Source organism: Strix uralensis, chromosome 15, assembly GCF_047716275.1.
Source record: "Strix uralensis isolate ZFMK-TIS-50842 chromosome 15, bStrUra1, whole genome shotgun sequence".
Classification (NCBI taxonomy): domain Eukaryota; kingdom Metazoa; phylum Chordata; class Aves; order Strigiformes; family Strigidae; genus Strix; species Strix uralensis.
The window spans coordinates 20532944-20553412 of NC_133986.1; the positions used below are offsets into that span (position 1 = coordinate 20532944).

General features: G+C 50.4%; 1 protein-coding gene across 3 annotated transcripts in view; it reads right to left on the reverse strand.

The window, feature by feature from the left end:
- Window positions 1-340: 340 nt before the first annotated feature.
- CRACR2B (calcium release activated channel regulator 2B) overlaps window positions 341-20469 on the reverse strand; it is a 49359-nt gene continuing 29230 nt past the window's right edge. Inside the window, exons 8-19 of one of the 3 annotated variants that reach the window (XM_074885132.1) lie at window positions 18464-18651; window positions 17692-17763; window positions 17217-17271; window positions 12583-12662; window positions 9778-10072; window positions 9459-9600; window positions 9149-9230; window positions 6511-6625; window positions 4405-4512; window positions 3807-3883; window positions 2697-2768; window positions 341-970 (exon numbers count right to left, since the gene is read on the reverse strand). In XM_074885132.1, the coding sequence (XP_074741233.1) occupies window positions 907-970; window positions 2697-2768; window positions 3807-3883; window positions 4405-4512; window positions 6511-6625; window positions 9149-9230; window positions 9459-9600; window positions 9778-10072; window positions 12583-12662; window positions 17217-17271; window positions 17692-17763; window positions 18464-18651 (1350 nt within the window). In that variant the 3' untranslated portion in view covers window positions 341-906. Of the gene's footprint in view, window positions 971-2696; window positions 2769-3806; window positions 3884-4404; window positions 4513-6467; window positions 6666-9148; window positions 9231-9458; window positions 9601-9777; window positions 10073-12582; window positions 12663-17216; window positions 17272-17691; window positions 17764-18463; window positions 18652-20469 lie in introns of those variants that run through there. The other 2 variants (XR_012631026.1, XM_074885133.1) reach the window with 2 other exon arrangements.

Consider the following 20469-nt stretch of genomic DNA (forward strand, 5'->3'; position numbering starts at 1 on the left):
AAATAGAGGTACAAGGTGAGAACGTGCCCTCTCTAAAAGCACATTGGGGAAGCATCTCCCCTTTTTCTCCACCCTGCTCTGCCTTCCCTGATCGGCTGGGCTCTGGCTGCTTGAAAGAAGTAAAAAAATAAGACTGGAGATGAATCGCTCCTGCGCTGCCTCCAAGACACGGGTTCCTGATCAACTCCCTCCCTGTGTACAAACCACGTTATTGGTGGGGGGGGACAGGCTTCTCGGCCCTGCCTGAGCAGCGAGAAGGGGAGGTCACGCTGCAGTCACCGACTGAAGAAGGGAGGCTGAATCTCCCTTAGCGCCTGATGAAAATCTCTCAAAACAACCATTTGCAAGACAGCATTTCTTTATTGCCTGTACTCTGCTTGCACACTAAGAAAACATGCTTAAGGTTGTACATTACAAAACCCACGATAGATCTTGCCGTTGCAATATGACAGCACTGATAAAGGTAATACACAGGCTGGCCCATAGTTGTGTGGCAGCTGTATTTCACGCTTTTATCTTTCACTTCGTCTGTACGCAGTGTGGGAGGTACACGTTCAGACCACGGTAGCAGACTGGCTGCTGCTCTCTTCCTCCTGCAGCAACTTCCCAAATCCTGCTGCTGCGGGTAGCTAAACTTTAGCAGCACTGATGTGCCCCGACCAAAGATGCCAGTTCTTAGTCAGCGTCGCTCCTCATTGACCCGCAACTGGAGCATGATGCAGAGGAATCACTGACAGCAGCTGGGATTGACCTGTTCAACAGGTGAGAACGTCTGTGCTCCTTCATGCCCACGTTGGCTAGAAAGCCACATCTGTGTGCAGATTAGCGGTGCTTTCTGAAAACAGAGAGGATTTCCCTTCCCAGACATCGTTTCTTGCAAACACAAGCAGCACTGCTGGGGTTACTCTAGACACCCCACCAGAAGCCCTGGTTCCTTCTGGACCTCTTCCAACGTTCTGATTCCCAGTCTCTGGAAGGCATTAAAGCAGTTAAACACAGCGTAAGCCACAGCCAGCCAGCAGTAAGGACTGAGCAGAAGCTTATTACTTCTAGCTATTCCTTTTAGTCAGGAATCCTGCTCTTCCAGAGAAGAACTTCCTCTTTCCTGTCAGCAGTAAAAGGCACCGGGAGGAACCACGGAAATCCTTTGTACCACTGATGGGCTATAGGTGACTCAGAGCACTTTTCCTGCATGGGATGTTCCCAGAGAAATTCGTGCAATAAACAGACGTTCAGAGTGATTGCCTTGTCCCAAGAGAGGAAAACAGTGGGTAAATATAGGCCTTCCCTACGCTGCAAGGCTGGGGCACTGCTTCACAGCTGCAGGATCGCGTGTTGTGCCTAAAACGTCAAAGTCACGTACAGAAACAGGCTCAAAGAAGAAGGGGAACAGAGCATTACAAAAAAACCTCACTTAGTCCCACCAGGCTTTAAGAGCAACAGTGGAGTGACACAACAGAAAGCAGCTCACCCCAGAGCACAGCAGGGGCTTCATGCCCTGGCACAGCAGCAGCTGTGCCGAGCGACGCGCTTTTGGGACCCGTTCCTACATCAGCCCGTGCCTCCCCTCACCCTGCTTGGCCCCGCTCCTCAGTGACAAGAAGGCCCCTTCCCAACCAACAGGTTCAGCCCTGCTCTTTCTCAGACCCTTCACCAGGCAAGCGAGGTTATTGCACAAGGTCACCGCAAGAGGAAAAGCTTCACTAGGAAGGTTTCACACAGGCAGGTGCCTTGTGCTGCCAGCCCTGGCAGGTTTGAAAGCACTGTGGTCCAGCTAGCAGGGTGGGATCTTTCAGTACTGCACATAAGTAGTTCCTAGTTGCTGGAGCTTCTTCGGGAAAGGATAAGAGAATGGGAGGAACCAGGCAGCAGTCAGCCTTCACACAGGCTGTATATGGCCCCCCGGGAGGTACAGCACAGCTCCTGCAACGGGTTATGAATCAGCAGCACAAGCCAGCGCCTGCGAGTCCCAGGGCAACTGCTCTGTGTTCTGTAAACACTGAGAGAGGGACAGTGAAGAAAGCCATCGGGATGACTCGTTTTACCAGTTCATACTACATCCACATATGGAATCGGTTAACTACAGTATTGGCAAGTCCAACCAAATGTTGTGGGAAATACAGGGCCTGATCCAGATCTTACAGGAACTGATGGAGGTTTTCCCGCTTACCACAGCAGGCTTTCAGCTGAGCTCTACTGTTACAGAACCAAGAGCAGATGCTGCTCTGAGAAGGATGGATGACTATCTAGAGCTAACCCAAATTTAAAATACTTTCTTTATCTCTTACACTAAAATTCTATTTAACACAGCGCCCACTGTGTCCTCCACTCTCTGCTGCTAGGCCACTTCTTTGCCAGAAAGAAAAGGAACAAGGCTTCATCCTCTTACAGGGGAGTGACCTCCCCAGACAGAAGACCCAGTCTGTGCTACTAGCCAAGAGCAGATGAATTCCCCCAAAGCAGCAGAGGCCCCCAGAGACCAGGGCTGCACGCAGAGTTGGGAAATGGAACATGCAGATCATATTTGGCCTGATTTAGTGCCCTGAAATTCCCAGGTGGGGAAAAGCTGCAGCTTCCCCAAGTCTCTGCAGAGCTGATACCATCAGATGCGGCTAGCTCGAAAGGAACCCCAGCTTCACAAAACAGTGTTGGCACATGTCTCTTGCTGACACATTGATGTGCCTTATGTGCAGCACCTTTTCCTCCTGCTGACATCTTCCAGCTGCAGGGCATTCTCCCTCTGCCTGTCTTCTTGTGCCGTCAGCAGCCTGGAACAAGCAGCACAGATCAAGAACACAACCCAGTTACTGAGATCTTCCTGCCAAGGCATTTGGCTCTGCCCTTTGCTCCCCATCACCCAGGGACATTTAGGATTGTAAAAAGTACCTGGCCCAAAGACCGGGCTTCTCTGAAAGCTGGGCTAGATAAACCACACACAGAAAATGAGCATGAATTTCCAGGGAACAGGGAAAGAAACTGGACACGTACAAGAGGGGACAGCATGGCTTAGTAATCAGAGCACCAGACCAGGGCGTGAGTGGCCTGTGCCTTCTCCCCAAGCACCCACACTGATGGCAGAATCCCGGGCTGTTTGCTTCATCTGCCTGGGCCATCTTGGGCAGCAGCATGGCAATAAAACATGCTGAAGGCACGTGCTATGGGAGACATGATTTACCTAGCTAGTAAGTAAATCATCCCAGTTAATGAACAGCTAAGTCCTGCTGTGAATTTAACAGAGATGATGCAGCAGGAGGTGAAGGGATAAAAGAAAACAAAAGGATATTCTTCTTGCAAGATTTCAAAGATTTTTTTTTCAAAACTACTTGCTTTTTTAAAATCTGAAAATCTTAGATCAAACTTCTTTCAGCCTTACAAAGTGTCTTATCGCCCTTTAAAAATATTGCCACCAAAATGTCACGTTCTGTATAATGCTTAATAAGATAAGGAGGAAAAAACCCTTAGAGATGCGTGCAGACTTCAAACTAAAAATGTCAACTTAAAATCTGGGGTAGTACACAAAACTTTTGTGATGAAACATTCAAATTAAACTCCCGATCTTTCAACAGGTAGCTCTGCCAGACAAAGCTTTGCATGCAGTAAGATCCAGTCTACACTTGGTGCTCTCCAGGCACAGAAGACAAGGACCTGGAGTCAGGGGGAAGAGCGTGTTACTCCAGGTCTTTTTGGTGACGTGGCTGGAAGTGAGTCTCTGACAACCCCCTCTCCCTGCCTGTTCCCCAGGAGAGCCCACACCAATCACCTCCAGCGGGGGAGATACCCCAGGGTGACTGTTGCTGTTCGCTCACCTGGCCATGTGCAGCATGGGCTCCATGATGTTATAGCCAGTCATCGCGCTGCACTCGTAGAACACGGCCTTGTATTCCTGCCAGAGAGCACAGCAAGCACCCGCGTCGGCTGCCAGCTCTCCCCTCGCATTCACCCACCCCCGGGAGCTGGCCCACCCTCGCCGCCGGGAACTCTGCCGAGAGCAGCGGGGGCCAGGAGGGTGGCTGCTACCCCCCCGCTGGGGCGCACACCCTGCTCACTGACCCAGGAACAGGAGATGCTTCTTCAGCACTGGGGGCCCAGCCAGAACATGCATTAGGGGAGTCCTCAAAGGGAGAAGAGCCGGGCGTGCTCCCCTCAGAAGCACTGAGCAGCACTGCAAGGAGGTGTCAAGCCTCAAGAGGCCATTGTCTGCCACATGCTGGCCACCATCTCATCCTCCCTGGCACCAGAGGGACCTCAGCACACAGTTACATTGGAGAAACAGGGAGCGGGAGGGGAGAGGGAAGGTACCATACTGGGAAATGGCTCCAGGAAGGGCTTCCTGCCAGCCAGGCTGCCCTGCTCACAGCTGGAGGGAGGCTGCAGAGCAGGTCGAGCAGCAGAGCAGAGTCACACCTTCGCCAGCCTTTCCCCCTCCACCCTGGGCACATTCCGGGTCTCTCTCTGTGCAGCATCCATTTTATTCCCAAGCAGAAAGACCACAGCTCCATCCTCGATACCTTCCTGCAAAAGAAACCGAGTAAAGCACCCTAGAGACTCAGCTGAGGGAGGGAAGTATCTTGAAGCAGATCTTGTTCCACCTTCGGTGGCAGGAGGATCAGGCCCTTTAGCGCATTAAAGGGCCATTCCTCAAACAGCCCCAGGGATTTCTGGAAGCTTAAATTATAGGAATGTATTTCAGGTGTTTGGTATGTACAGCTGGGATGTGGAGAGAGGGAGACAGGACATAAGTTCCTCTCTGGGAAATAACAAGCCTAAAGAAAAGCAGTTTGCCCCATAGGCTGTTGGGAATTTAAGTTCAAGCAGAGCTTCTTATTAAGTTCAATACTTTTTGTGTGCTATCCATCTGATGCGCTGTCCTAAACTCAGCAATCCCTTGCTGAAAATCCAGGGGCCAAGCGCACTAAGCAACTTCCAACTCGTGTAGGGTCTCTGCAGGAACTGTTATTCCTAGATGATTCCTGGAGCCCATTACCTTTGGTAAAACTCCCTCTAGTTGCACTGGCTCACTAGAACATCACCAGCATAAGGACTGCAGAATGGGGCTCGAAGTTATTTCCAAACTTGACTGCCCTGCATGACTTACAGTACCTGAACAGCTTCAAAGCAAGATAAATACTAAGACGGGGAAAGGAAACAAAGAGAGATTATTAAAAGTTACAAATTCCAGGTGCTTTGATTTTCTGTGTGCTCAGTTTAACCTTTCTGAAAGGAGCCTGATTTTCAGAGGCTGGTTAGTTTTGAAAAATCTTAACCTTTGATCTTTTAGAGTGCAAAGAAATACCTGTTTTATTTGGTTTTTTTTCCCCCGAACAGGCCTGTGGAAGTTAATAATATTAGAAACCTCCAACCTAGGCTCTCTTAGATCTTGGTTCTTGGTTTTTGAGACCGGGCACAATCAAAACAAAACCATCCTTGACAATTTGGCTTCAGCTCTGAGTCATCTACACACAACTTATTTAAATTATACAGACAGGTATTTTTGTCTCCCCAAGCAGATACAGGCCACAGATGAATGCTTTTATTGAGAGTTTGGAAATAAAAAGCAGGGGATAGACTACAGTATTAATACACAGTCACCAAATAGAAAAGAAGAAAAATCAGCTGTTAAAGTTGAAGCAAATGAGGACAAAAACTAAGCTATTACTAATAGGTTAGCCTCATTGAGAAATCTCAAAGCAGAGTCAGGATGTGATCGTGCAAAGCGCTGTGCGTGCATGCTGCAGGTCTGAGCCTACACGCACCAGGGCTGTCTCCCTTTCCTGAGCATAAGCTGGACACCAGGAGATCTCCTGAGCACAGGTGGGATGTGACCATGTTTAGGAGACGTTGCCAATGCACACGGGCTGCTTACAAACACACACTACTGCTTTGGCAGGCCCCACCACCTTCTGCCATAGAAACAGCCCTCCCTCGTTTAATGGGCTACCACTGGCTTTGGTACCTTCAACAAGAAGCCCCTGGTCCCAAACTGACTACCACAGGCAGCACCCATGGCATCTGCTTTGATAATTCATCTTCCCAAGGTCAATAGGACCTCCTGGTGTTGCTCTCAGACCAGCCAGGACCGGGGCGACGCGTTGAATAGTAACAAACTCGCACCAGTTTATTGAAGGGGGAGCATTGTCAAGAACAAATGCCGCCGCACTGTGTGCCAGCTCCCAGTTTATTCCCACTTGTTTACATAGGTTTGTTTTTACTTCTACATCCTACTGACCTTCAGGTTTTATCTGTTCACTGCTCACCATGCATTCTGCAGGCGGTGTTCCGACCTGCTGTCTCTGACGCTCGCAACACGACGTTCCGAACGTTGCCTCAGTTATCCACAATCATTCTTCCAACCTTAAAGTCAGTTTACATTTTGCTAACTACCAATTCTTAATTCCCACATCCTGAGGCATCGGAGAACGTCGCTCCCAGACAGACTGTTGGAGCTGGACTGGAGCGAGGCAGCGGCAGCACCACCAGCGTTTAGAGAGCCGAGGCCCCCCCTGCTCTCACCTGGACACTGCTCATCCAGTTCCGCACCGCCGTGAAGGAGCACTCGGCCGTAATGTCATACATCACCAGAATCCCATCCGCCTTCCGGAAATACTGCTTGGTAATGCTCCGAAACCTGAGCCCAAACGAAACCAAAGGCACTCTCAGAACCACGGCTGTGTAATGACAAGAAACAGAATGGGATTATCTGTCTTTTAGTGCAGGCTCTCTGCAAGGCCTGGCAGCCCCTGTGCGTGTGATGTCTCCCCGGGGTCTGGTGTGCACAGACAGGTGACAGGTTAGATCCTTGCACCCCTGAGGCAGCCAGGGGCATGCAGGAGTCTTTCTAAATGCAGAGTGCTGAGAAAGCAGGAAGACCTTTGCAGGTCAGGAGGAAAGAAACAGAAGAATCTGTTAGGTGGGATAGGAAAAGGTAATTGCCTATAAAAAGTGAAATGGATGGAAAAAACCATGACCTTTCTCTAGAGTCTGGAAGAATCTGCAGACTAAGCTGTACCACAGTATAAACTAGGCGTGCATAATGTCCCCAGTGCTGCCAAAACAGCAATTAAGATCTCAGCATCAATACAGTCTGTTTCCAGTTTTGAATCTATAAAGCAATGCCATCATACATAAAATCAGCAGTTAGACACAATTTCCAGGAGGAACTCCCACCAGACATCTACTTTGTCCTCTGGGTACCAGTTAGAACCACAGACTTGTATTTTGGGAATAAATTTCAGCAAAAAACAAAACTCAAAAAACCCCACAAACAAAACACCCTCCCCCCCCCCCCCCAAATCCCCAAACCTTAAAATCTGTAAGCATTTTGTGACAGGGCCATGATGGAACCACATTGATTGCAAACTGATGGAATTAAATGCGAGACAAGTACTGAGATCTCACTGGAAAGCTGTGATTTACAGCCCTGCACAGGCTGGCAAGATCTCCTATTCTATTAAGAGCCAAGAAAACCTACAGCAAGTAGTGACCCTCCTGAACTCTTCAGATGATTGCCTGAAGCCTGTTCTTTCTCACTACAATAAGGGTATGACATTCTGGCAACTACCCAACTGAGAAAGCACAGACTCTATCTTTGGCCGTCAAGGTGCACCTCTGCAACTACAGGACAGGCTAGATGCTCCAGAAGGAACATCAAATATAGGTTGCACCAGTCTCAGGGACGTCACCAAGGAGTTCTCCTTGCACGCTCCGAGGGGTTCCTCTACCTCTTCCATAGGATATTCACAGCTGGACACCTCCAGTTAGAAGTGTGGAAGAAAGAAAAGCTTTTGCTTCTTCCCAGGTCTCCTATTCAGTATCAGCATTGAGCCAAGTTCTCTCTTGCACGTACACGTCTAAGACTTCCTGGTGCTGCAGGGGCCTACGCTAAAGGTCCTTTTGCTTGAATTTGGCCTCTGATGCGATCTGGCCTCAGTCAAGTGTCACATTTCATGTCATAACAACTCCCCTTACTGCTCAGCTTCAGCACTGAAATAACCACAAGAGTCCCCTCAAAAATCATTATTTCTGCAGCATGAAGCTTGATTTTGGAAGAAATAGTTTGCTTTTCAATAGATATTCCTGCTTAGTACATTCCCACCAGGTCTGCGTGCCGATTGAGGTAGCCAGCATCATTACTCTGCTGGCACAGTTTAGGATTATAGTATTCCCATGACCTCGGCTGCCTCCTAAAGGCCTGTCCCCATAACATATTTAGCCCAAAATACCCAGTACTTATTTTTGCCAGGCTCTTGAGGTTAACGGCCCCCTTGAAATAGCTTTTCATCTTCAGCGTCAAAATGCATCCTAAACAAAATCTAATTTACATGAAGATAGTGGTGGGCCTCCATCTCTAGAAGATGAGGGTCAAGTGTGTCCTCTACTACTCTGATCCTCACCAAGAGTGCTGGTAACATCTAGTGATGGCCCACGCTTTTGACACTAGATGCCTTCAAGTGGGGAACATGTATTCAGAGTCACAAAAAGCCACACTGCCCCTCTACCAAGGATTATCACTTCCATGAGTCTATCAGCAGGAGGGACAGTGGAAGAGGCCAATAACCTCACTGACAGAGGCCAGCAGGGTAGTTCAATCACCTTCTGCACAGGTCAAGCTAATTCAGCTGGCTTTGTCCGAATCAGATCTGGAAAGGTTCACACACTCCTTTCTACCCTCTGAATAGCAGGTGATGGTGAGCAGCTGGGGACAGCAGTAGCATAACTGAGTCTGAGAGCAGGATGTCTATCCAGAGCCTTTGTTTCTATCCTAATCTGCAGCCCTGTCCAGCTTTTCCCAGAGCAGGCTGATGCAAGAGAGATTTGAGAGCTAGAAGAGCTTCGAACCCCACACCATACAGTTATTTATGGAGAGACAACCTGAAGCCACAAGCGTGCAGGTCAGACATATGGATAACTACTTTTCCGTCAGTCCTCAGAGCGACCTCCCTGGGCCCTGCTTTGCAGCCACAGCTTCTAGAAATCTCCAAAACAGACCTTTGCTGCAGGCTCAGCGCTGGAATAGCTGCTGTGACCTCTCTGGTCCTTCTGAAGCTAACAATTTTCCCAAAGACAGAAACCAGGTGCACACACTCTTTCCCTTTCCTCCTGTTTCCTCCACTGAGCCTGGCAGTAGGGCATCCTCACAGAAATTGCTTACCTTTCTTGTCCAGCTGTATCCCACAGCTGTAAGGCAACCTGGGTGTTATCCACCATCAGACTCTTCACCTGGTAATCGATACCTGTCAGGAAGGTAACAACAATCATAAGATAGGATGGGGAGGAAGCAGCTTGCCATTGAAATGGCCAAGATCAACACTATTTAGTTCAAGAAAATTGCAAGATTGATGGGAAATTGGGAGAGGGACCATCTTTACCTTTAGCTGGGCTAAAATGGGGGCAAAAAGCAAGTGTCCAGGCTGACTTACCCACCCTTCTTAGCCAGATGAGTCAGGAACCCTCTTACTTACCGATGGTTGCGTTGAGCTCAGCCAAGAACCTGTCATAGCAGAAGCGGTGGATGAAGGAACTCTTCCCAACGCCGGAGTTCCCTACAAACACCACTTTAAAGATGCGGTCTGGGGAAGGGCTGGCTGCTTCCAGTGCCTGGAGCTACAATGGAAGAAAGGAGTGCAGTTTTGAAAAGCCCAGCTGCACACCGTGCTTTGGTTTAGGCATCGGATCCCTGCACTATAAACCGATAGAGCTGGACTTAGGTGGGAAGGGTCAGAAACCCTCAAGTCCCTGGTAGCGGGTGTTTGAGGAAGAACCCCGAGTAATTGGACTCACCCTGGTTTCGGTACCAACAGGCTGTCCTCTAGGAGGCAACGGAGCATCATCTACTCCATCTGCGTTTTTTCTACAGCCAGCATCCCCCTTCAGAGTCATCTTCAACCACTCAGCATCTGCTGCCAGTGACCATCTCTCCTTGTCTCTGCTCTTCTCCCCGAAGTTTGTGTTGCCTCCTTCTCCTGTCTTCAGCCACGTCCCGTTGCCTGGGAAGTATTTACAGTTCTTTCTGTTGGGTTCCTCCACTGCCACATCCACCGGGAAGGTGAAGGGAAGGTCCGCAGAGGCCAGTTGTCTGTATTAAAGCCCACAGGCACCACAAATAGGGTGGGAGGGTAGGGGGTGAGGGGTGAGGTTGCAAATTCCCAAAACAATCAATGTGATCCAATTAGTGCATATGCAGCACTTGCAGGAACTCTACTTCATACATACACTCCCCATACTCCCTGTGACTAAGGCATCAGCAGCACCCCTAGGGAAAGAGAGACAGCTCACCTGAATGCTGTACTCCTATGTGCTGACATGTATTTGATTAATTTTAACAAAAATTCCCACCTTCTGGATTTTTCAAGGATTCTTTGCCTCCCATTTCCCCCAGTACTGAAAAATGAGGCAAAGCATACAAAAGGTGGCAACAGGAAAAACATTAGTTTTTTAAAAAAAGAAGCAACAACCCCCCTCTATTTTTGTTACCAAATACAACACAAAAAGAAGTAACAAAGGTTTCAAGGTTAGTGAAACCCAGGAACCCAGCCTGTCGCTTCCAAACACCGCTGGAGCAGAGTCTGACTGAGTTCAGGCCGCAGAAACCTGCCACGGGAGTGCAAACTGCTGTGAACACACTCACACCAGGGCCACTTTGCTTGGAGCTGGCTCTGCTCTGGCCTGAATCTACTCCTGGCCCAAAGGAAAGGAAATCAGGACCCAAAAGATGTTTATTTTTTAAAGCTTCCAACCAGACATGTTGTGCTCCCAACAGCAAAAAATCCCCAGGACTCCTGTGCAAGCTGTGGCAGTGGGGAATAGGTGTTGCACGGACCGTGCCTACACAAGAGCAGGTTGATGCACTTTGTTCACTGGGGGTAGAACCAACAGGGTAACTGGAGGAACAATCTTCAAAAGAACAGCTAGAATAACTGATTTAAACTACTGGAAATCATTGCTGAGGAGCAAGGCAGCATCATAGCTCTGCCTTGGCTTTCCATGGTTAAAGAACTAGACGAAGGGAGTGAGAAGGCTTAGAACTCAACTGAAGGACTTTATCCACCAGAGATAGCTCTGTTGCCTTCATTGGCCAACAGATTGCATTTGGAAGCAAATTAGACCAGTCAATCTCTTCAGAGGCAGCTCATCCCACCTCTCTCTGCAACACCTGTCTTGCTACTAGTGCAGGAATCAAGGCAACAACTCTCCTCTCTCACTCCTGTAAGTACACCTCATCAGGGCTGCAACACGCCTACACTTTTCCTGAGAAAGGGAGCTCACATTCCTAGTTGTCCTCCCTGCATCTGCCCCAAATGCCAGCCCAGAGCCAGGCCAGCTGGAACCTCTCCCCACTGAAAACAGACACATCCTCCCAGGCTCAGGCTCTGGGGAACGGCCCCCATCTCCCCGGGCTGGCAGCAGTTGCAGCAATGAGGGGCTGAGACTCAAAATCCTCTTCAGGTGGGGAAAAAAGGGACAAACAAAACTTTCTAATCAGTGACTCCAGATCCCATGGATTTTATTCATGTTTCTCAAGCAATGTGGTGTGACACAGCACTGGGACAGAGACAGGACCAACAAATACTTCTCCCCTTCTCACATCACCCTCATGATGTCCATGAGCCCAGAGCCTGAAGCTCAATTCTTAAATGCCACTACCAGAATTGCAAGCATTAAGGGTGCGCTGAAGTTGAGAGTAACTCCAAGCCTAGATCTATGTCTCTGGTTGGCACCAGGAGAAACTGGGAAGCAGTGAAACCTTCTGCAGAGACCTGGTAGGAAACAGGGAAGCGTGCCGCCCTTAAAACTTGTTTGGGGCCAGCAGTTGCAGGGGAGACCCAGCTCCAAGGCAGTTCAGGGCTGGGCTGGCCTCCCCTGCCTCTCAGACAAACCAGGCTTTTGGCATATGTGGGTGTTGAAGGCACTGTAGTGTCTGCATGTAGAGTGGAAAAAAAAAAAAAAAAAAAGGGCCTTGGCCACACAGACATGTTTGCCTGCCCTGGCTGGAGGGGAGGCCTGGTGTGCCAGGTGAGCATCTGTATAGGTGTGGAGGGAGATGGGCAGGATGAGCCCACCTGGAGCTGAGCCCTCTCCTTGGGGCTTTCAGCTGCCAGAGACAACATGAGCCTTGTGCAACTCCTGCCCTCTCCCATGCCCCAGGGATATGGGCTCTGGCATGAGGTGCCAGTGCACAGGATTTCTGACCGAGGAGGAACTGGCACACTCAGGAGATGATCCAGTCATTTTAACGGAGCTGCCTGACTCGGTCAGAGGCAGCCTTCATGACTCCCATCCCATGAACACCCCCACAGCTTCTGATGGCATTTAGGTTTGCTCCTCCATTGCTGCATGTAGAAGCAGCCCAGAGAGGGGCCACCCCCCTGCAGAAATTAGCTAACAGCATCCTCAGCTTCACGCTGAGCCAACACCCCCTGATGCCAAGAGGCAGCTGGGGCCACAGTCAAGCTGCAACCCCTCCCTTGCTCCCAAAACCAGCCAGCACCCAGGCGGGAGAACTAGCCACAGGACACAGCTTGGCTGACAGGGCACTCCAGCGGGCACAGACTGACACCACGAACACAACACAGACACCCATCTAACCGTTTGACTGACTTGTCGTCCAGCAGGTAACTGCCTAGCACTGACCCTTTCTTCAACAGGGGCTTTTTGCTCTGAGGCGCCTGGAAGTTGAAAAGAGAAGAGATGAAGAACGAGATTAGGACCCAGGAACCCGCCCAGTCCCAGCTCAACCACTCTCCACCTCTGCAGCCAGCTGTGGGGAGGCAAGGCTGGAGCCCTGGCAGCCCGCAGTGTCCCGCAGCAGGCTGAACAGAGGTGAGCACAGGGCTTGCTTTTCTCAATTCAGCTTCTTTAACTCATGCAAGAAGGCATCACTGTTCCTGTTTTCCCTTTTGCAACAAAATCCACCAAAAATGGTGGTGCCCCAAACTGAACTCTTTCTCTAGCCAGCCAGAGCTTTTATTTCTGTGGCTTGGTCTCCCAGCTGAATCTGTTTCCCCACCTGCCTTTTTATTATGCTGATGTGTTGTGGGACAGACTAGTACCCCTCCTCTGCTGGTACTCACCCAGAGCTGCACATGCACCATAGGGAAGGAAGGAGACCGCTCTGCAAAGGGCAACGGCACATGCTCTGCCCCACACGAACATCCCCCTCCATGCTTTCCTCCTACTTACCTCAGACTCCCTACAGCCAGTGTCTACCAGCTCCCCAGAGAGGGAGAAAGCAGGACAACTCCTCTCACAACCCTCTTTCCCCCACACAGCAGCTTTGTAATCCCCAGCAGAATAAAAGGTGAGCAACTTCACAGAATCACAGAATCATCTGGGTTGGAAAAGACCTTGAAGACCATCCAGTCCAACCATCAACCCAACATTAACAGTTCCCAACTCCACCAGATCCCTCAGCGCTGGGTCAACCCGACTCTTCAACCCCTCCAGGGATGGGGACTCCCCCCCCTGCCCTGGGCAGCCCATTCCAACGCCCAACAACCCCTTCTGCAAAGAAATCCTTCCTAAGAGCCAGTCTGACCCTGCCCTGGCGCAGCTTGAGGCCATTCCCTCTTGTCCTGGCGCTGGTTCCTTGGCTCAAGAGACTCATCCCCCCTCTCTGCACCCTCCTTTCAGGCAGTTGTAGAGGGCCATGAGGTCTCCCCTCGGCCTCCTCTTCTCCAGACTAAACCCCCCCAGTTCCCTCAGCCGCTCCCCATCAGACCTGTGCTCCAGACCCTGCACCAGCTCCGTTGCCCTTCTCTGGACACGCTCGAGTCATTCAATGGCCTTTTTGGAGTGAGGGGCCCAAAACTGAACACAGTAAACTTGACCGAGATCACACCGGAAAGCCCGTGGCAGAGAGAGGACTGACCTGCCAGCTCCTCCAGAGGCCACGCTAAAGCCCAGCCCCCCTCACCCCCATGGACTGGCTAACTTATCTGGCTACGCACCCAAAACACAAAGTGAGAGACAGTGTGGCAAGGTGCCCTTTGCCTTGGTGCTGGGGGAAAGGGAGATGGACTCGCTTTGGACGTCTGGAGATTTCTGACACGTTCTCACAAGTTATTTCTGGGGGTAAAGGTGGGGAAAGAAAAGCTTGCAGCTTGCCAGCTCTGCCTCTGGCAGCAGTTCTGAACTGACCAAACACCTGCAGGCAGCACTGGACAGGCCTTCTTTAGTGCTGCCCACAGCCCAGGGGAGGAATACGAAGATTATTTCTTCAATAACCCCTGCTTTATTTTAAAAGGCAAAAAATTAAGAAGCTGCTCTGTTGGCCAGAACTCCCAGGACACCTTTACTGCAATGCAGTCCCACAAAAGGAGACTGGACGCCACAGAGGGTCTCACCCAACCAGGAACTTTGCGAGAAAAGAAAAAAAAAAACCAAACCCAAAACTTTTTTTACATATAAAGCTGGTGTTCAAGAGAAGCTCCAGCCACAGAAACAATCCAGCACCACGAGGCTCACAACTGTGGAGCACATATCCTCCAAGGCAAAGGACCCCCAAGTGCGTAGCAACCCTTCAGTCAACACTGGCATCAGGCTATGGTTCAGCCAACTAGTGGTTCTCCAGTGGGGATGGAGGAGGAAGTTGTCAGGGTTTGAGCAGGTTCACTGAAGGGCACTCTCTAGACACACAGGAAAAAAAGAAAATTGTGTTACAGCCCACTGGAGCTGAGTCGCAGCCTTCAAGTCACCTGCGGAGCAAAGGGACTCCCAGGCAATCTGGTATGGCACCACCCTGCCTGGAGAGCAAACAGCCTGCGGAGTACGTACCTGGGTAAGAAAGGAGAAACAATGGGGCATGATTTACCATTGGTTCTACCATGCTTTATTGGCCTGCCAGCTTTGTGTAGCACGTGGCTTTTCATCGGGATGGTAAAAGGACAGACGTGACATCACAGCTGTACAACACATGATGGCAAGGACAACAGCACACCTACGAGCATTTTGGATGGGAAAGATTCTGGCTTATCAGTGGGATAGGAAAAATTCTGGCTTATCAGCGAAATACGTGTCCAATGTAGTCAGAGTCCCAAAACACTCTTCATGATGAGCAGACATGAAATTTGCTGTCAACATACAGCATGCAAACATAACTCCATAGCCAGATGGGTCATGGGTGTGAAACTGAACCTGCAACCCCCGAGTCTCAAAAGCACCCAGCAGTGGTTTGCACACAGGCAGGAAGAGCCACACGCTGCTATCTGTGACCTAGCCACTGGGGCAAAACAGTGCCCCACAGTGCCGTGGGGCCAGGGTCTGCCCGCCCTGGCAAGGCCAGAAACTCTTACGAAGAGCAAGGTATTAAGCTGAGCACGGAGCAGTGCAAAGGAGCAGCAGCTGGGTTGCTATCAGCCACGTACAGCCCAACTCCTCCTTCCAACCACTTCAAAATCTTTGCTATGAAAGAACCACTGTTATCACAACGTCATTTCACAGAAATAACACAACTCTTCCCAGCACTAACAGGGGGTATTAAGGCCTTGGGGTTTTTTTTCAGCCTGTAAGAACATTGATAGTCTCTGGCAGAGTGTGTCACACACTCAGGAGGCTGGACTCTCCTCTTTGCTGCTGCAGGGAAGTACTGCTATTTTCTCTCCCCCTTACAGTGGGACCGGCTGGACAGCAGATCTTCTCCAGGTGTATGATGATAGCAGCATCTCTGCAATCCCTCAGGGCCCTGCTCTCCTCTGGACTGAAACCAGAGTGGCCAACAAGAAGTCCTGACAAAGGAAAAAGCCTTACTCCGGTGCAGGCTTCCTCTGCCCAGCGTGACACAGCCGCGCCAGACGAGGGGTGGTGGCAGGAGGAGTTCCCCCTGCTGCCAGCACAGGGAGAAGGAGAAAGCAGCTCCTCTGTACTCTGACTCTCTCTTAGGTCCACCCACAACTTGCGGTCATGTTTCAGAGCAGCCCTGAGCAGGTCCTAGCAGGCGACAAGGAGAGGAGACTAGAGGAGCAGGCGAGCTTTGAGCACACAGAGGTACATACCTGAGCTGTGGTCTCCACGGGCCACCCGCCCCACCCACAGGAATCCAAGAGCTGATGAAACACTATGCATGGAAAGAGGAGAACAAACCATTTTCTTTGCCTGCTTGCACTGGACTCTGCTAGAGAGTGACTGTGTTTATTACTTATCCAAGAGGGAGCAGGAAGCTCTGGTGCACATACACATACTTAGCAGCTTTAAAAATGGAGTGAGGGGGAAATAAAATCTTCTTTCAGATTTCAGAAACACGCACACAAATGCACATGCACACACACCTCACCTCCATCCAAAACAGTTACTGAGTTATTTTATACAGCTGCTGCTCCACTTGGAGAAGAACTCCAGCCTCTCCCCCAGCAGGGCATCTCGTCCCCTGCCTGGGCACGATCCCTGCGCTTCCTTCCCTGACACGCTGGCCTGCCACTGCCTGTCCTCACTGCAAGGCAGCTACTGCCAGATCTTCAGGTGGGGCACGGTGGCAGAGCAGGCAAAGATACCTGGTGGCAGGGATGGGTCCCAGAAGAGCACAGAGCAGCCTTGCCAGTGACATTTGGGAACACAGACTTACTAGTGAAAAAACAATGAGAACTAAAACTAGACCACGTATTTGTACTTATCTTGGAGACTGGGGAAGGCCTGAGGTGGAGTTGACTGTTCCAGTGTCAGAGGCCCCCTGCTTTCTCCTAGCCCTGACACAAGGCTCACTGCTGCCCCTCCACCCCAGCAGAGCTCCCAGGAAGGGGCAGTTGCCCCAGAGGAACATCTGAAAACATCTGCCACAGACTCAAGGGGTCAGAGAAACTCCAAAACCTTCCTGTGCCCCTCCACCCCCAGTCAGCCGGCAGCACATCTGGGAATCCATCTTCTTCCTCACCACCCATCTCCAGGGACGTCTCCCACTCCACTCCCCTCCTTGCACATGCCCGGTGCCTGTCACAGCGCAGAGACCCCCGTGTGAGCAGCAGAGCCACCACAGTCCTGCACGGGGCCGCGTGTCAGTCACAAGCTAACACGCCTTGCGTTAAACCCGGGCAGTTGGCAACAGCAACCAGCAGAGCTTGTCTCCAGCACGGGCAGAGAGGTGCTGTAAAGTCTGTATTAAGCACCACACCAGGCCTCGTGAGCTCAGGTCATTGTCCCCCGTGGAAGTGACAGGGCCCCGAGTGGTGACAGCAACAGCCGCAGATGAAAGGAGGGTGGTTGGGAACTAGGATTTTCTTTCTTAGACTAACCAGCTTCTTGGCTTCAAAAGCGTCTCGCTCATCTCGAAGCTTCTTGTTCATCTCTCTGCTCCAAAGGAAGACACAGGAGAGACACAATGAAGAGCTCATCAAAAATGGAGTAAAGACCAACATTTGAAAGCTAGAACAGAAAGGGAGCTTGGGACACAGATAAAGATGTTATTTATTGCCAGAAGGGTTGGGATTTCCACGTATCCCAGCTCAGGCAATGGGCTCCACATGGTGCCCTTAGCCAGCAGGAAAGACTAAATTTCTCCAGTGGAGGGATTACTTGGTGAAATAACACAGCCTGGACTCGACAGAGCTGGCCAGATTGCACACCTCTGTCTGGACCTAGAAAAACAAGCAGTGTCTGAGCACTGCTGGAATACACACCCATATTTCTGTGAGAGAAATAAGCGCAGTGCTGAAACCTCAGCCCCTTACATGCACAAGAGCTCAGCACTTCTCCCAGCCCTGTTCTTACCTGAGGAGCTCCAGCTGCCGAAGGAGGCTTTGTTTCTCTTTCTGCATGTTCTTGGAGACTCTAAATACATCCCTGGGTAAAGAGGATTTTAAAAGGAGAAATGAGTTAATGGGAGAGGAAATACAAAGATCCCTTTCTCAGGGACACTTAGGGTATTCTCAGAGATCAGGGGCTGCCCTACGCTAGGATGATTGAGAGGCAGCAGCACTGCCGCGGGAGCTGGGATGGCTGGGTTGTACCCCAGCTCTCTCGCCCTCCTCCAACGTCAGGGCAGGCAACCCATTTTCTCCTTTCACACTCCAGGTTCCTAGAGATGAGAAGGATGCTCACTGCCATCTGGAACTGAAACACCCCAAAGTTTTAGCTAAGTATTATTAGATTAAACCCAGAAACAGGAACACAAGTGATAAGAACCTCTTCTGGCTGTAGGAACTTTATAGAGGTGATGGTGAACTGGAAAACACATGGAGGAGAAGCCTCCTTTAGGCTGAGGAACATCTGTATTTTTTACAGATTTTTTACTGCTTTTCTAGCCAAATATCAATGAACATACTAATTTCCCACTAAAGGCAGGTGGGAGGTAGCAGCATCACTCCCTGTTTCTGCCCATAAGACCACCGGGATGTTACTTTTTTCCCCTCAAGACAAGACGGACAACCCTCTGATGAGACCAAGGCTTCTAATTAGAGATCCTTATTCTTAAACTACTCTCCCATCCGTCCTTCCCTGCCTGGGTCCCTGCCCTGACACCCCCTTCCCTGCCCATTCCCACCTGTCCTTCTGCTCTTGCTCAAGCTGAGCCTCTTTCTGGAGCTTCTGTAATTGCCCCTTCACCGCCTCCAGCTCCCATTTGCTCTTCTCCAGCTCTTCCAGCAAGTTTTCATTCAGGTGCCGCAGCCTTTCGTTCTGCACACGGGTCTCCAGCTGCTCTGAGTTCAGCGACTGTAGCTGATGTTCCAGCTGCAGTGGGAGAGGAGGGGTTAAACACAGAGAGGAAGGGTTTTGTGCTATAATCACAAACAGGCTGAAAAAGCAGATGTAAACACGGAGGCAGAAGGGAGGTAAACACAACTTAGGTCTACCAGACCACCAGTGGCATGGAGAAGGTGAAGTGGAAGCAATTATTTCTCATCGTGCCAGCAGTGGGGGGCAAGCAATGCAATTAGTCAGGCATAGCTGAGGAAGCGCTTCAGGCAGTGTGAGGAGCTCACTGCTGTCAGGCTTTGTAGAAATCAAAGTGCAAATCAGGGTCAAACGAGGACTGGAAAAATCTGGGTGGAAGCAGGGGTGTGTCTGTCTGGACATACTAAGCACAGTTGTTGAAATGCATCCTCTGGTTTGGGAGCTTCCTGAGCCCGTGGCAGCTGAAAGGGGGGCATATCAAGGTACCAGGGGTATCTCACACCACATCTGGGAAGTCAAGCGATCTGGTGGCCTTTACTACTGCTGCAGACAGGACCTCGGGCTAGAGATGTTGTTTAAATGCCACTGGGGCACATCTGCTCTCTAGGCAGCACAAGACCCCAGCACAACAAACAAGCCTGATTTGGGAAGTTCAACGCCTGCTGTCATGTACTCAACCAGTGATGCGATTCCTCACAAATGGCTGGTGTAGTCTGGGGAAGGTCAAAGACAGATGCAGCAGCCAAACCCACCCAGCTCAGACGACAAGCAGGGCATTGCAAGAAGGATGGTACTGACACAGCATCTAGCCAGCCATACCAGCTAACTGGGGCCCTCTGCTGAAGCTGGTGCTACGCAGAAATTGTGGTACCCGACTGAGAACTTACAGCCCCAAAATAAAATCATGCAATTCATGCTTGCAACCAGAGAGGAGCACTAGGAACCAGTTCTGACCAGTGTAGTAGGTGGCAATCAGCCTCCACATTTATACCTTCAGCTTTTGTCTTTTCTCTCGGCCTACCTTCTCCCCCTCTCAAAGGGAAAGTAAAGCAGCACACTGAGGCACAAGATAAAGTGCTTTCTTCTTGCCACCCAGCTCTCTGCCAGCACACATATACAAGTCGTGAGCAGGAGTGAACAGAGCTGACCTTTCCTAGGTTCCTTGAAACACAAGCCCCACATCTCTCCCCGCTGAGCCTACAAGCACAAGTCACACCCAGCTTTATCTGCAGAATTCCAGTCCTTTGGACATCAGGGAAAATTTGAGCATGAGCTATGGACTTCAGACTAAGAAACAGCAACACCTCCCCACAGCCTTTGGATCTTTCAGTAAGCCAAGGGACAAGCTTTAAGCAAAGCACAGCGGCCCCTCCCCAGGAAATCTCTATCACACACAACTCTCCCATTTATGTTGCCCGTACTTGGAAGCGACACCGTAGAACAGCACAGTCACAATACCGGTCTTACACCACAAGAGGGACCTGATTATCTGCCCAGCTTAGTACAAGCCCCAGAGTTAAGAGCATCAGAAATGACCATTCAATTAAGATTAAGTGTCCATGTAGCCCAGTGCAAGAGGGGATGCTACCTAGGAAAAGCATGCCTGGACACCTAACTGTGGTCCATTGCCCTCATCCAGCCCCAGCAACTACGGTCCCTGGCCTAGGGATGTTAGAGATCACATCCCTGACTACACCTCCTTTTAATAAACATTTACAATCCTGTTGTCCATTTGTTTGTCCAGTCCATTTTTGAACTGCTGATACTGCCTGCCTCCTGCGGCAAAAAAATCCAGCACTAATCTCTGGGTAAATCAAATTCATACTGGTCTCACTGAGTGTCCCTCAGCTCTGCTGTTGCAGGATTTAGGGAATA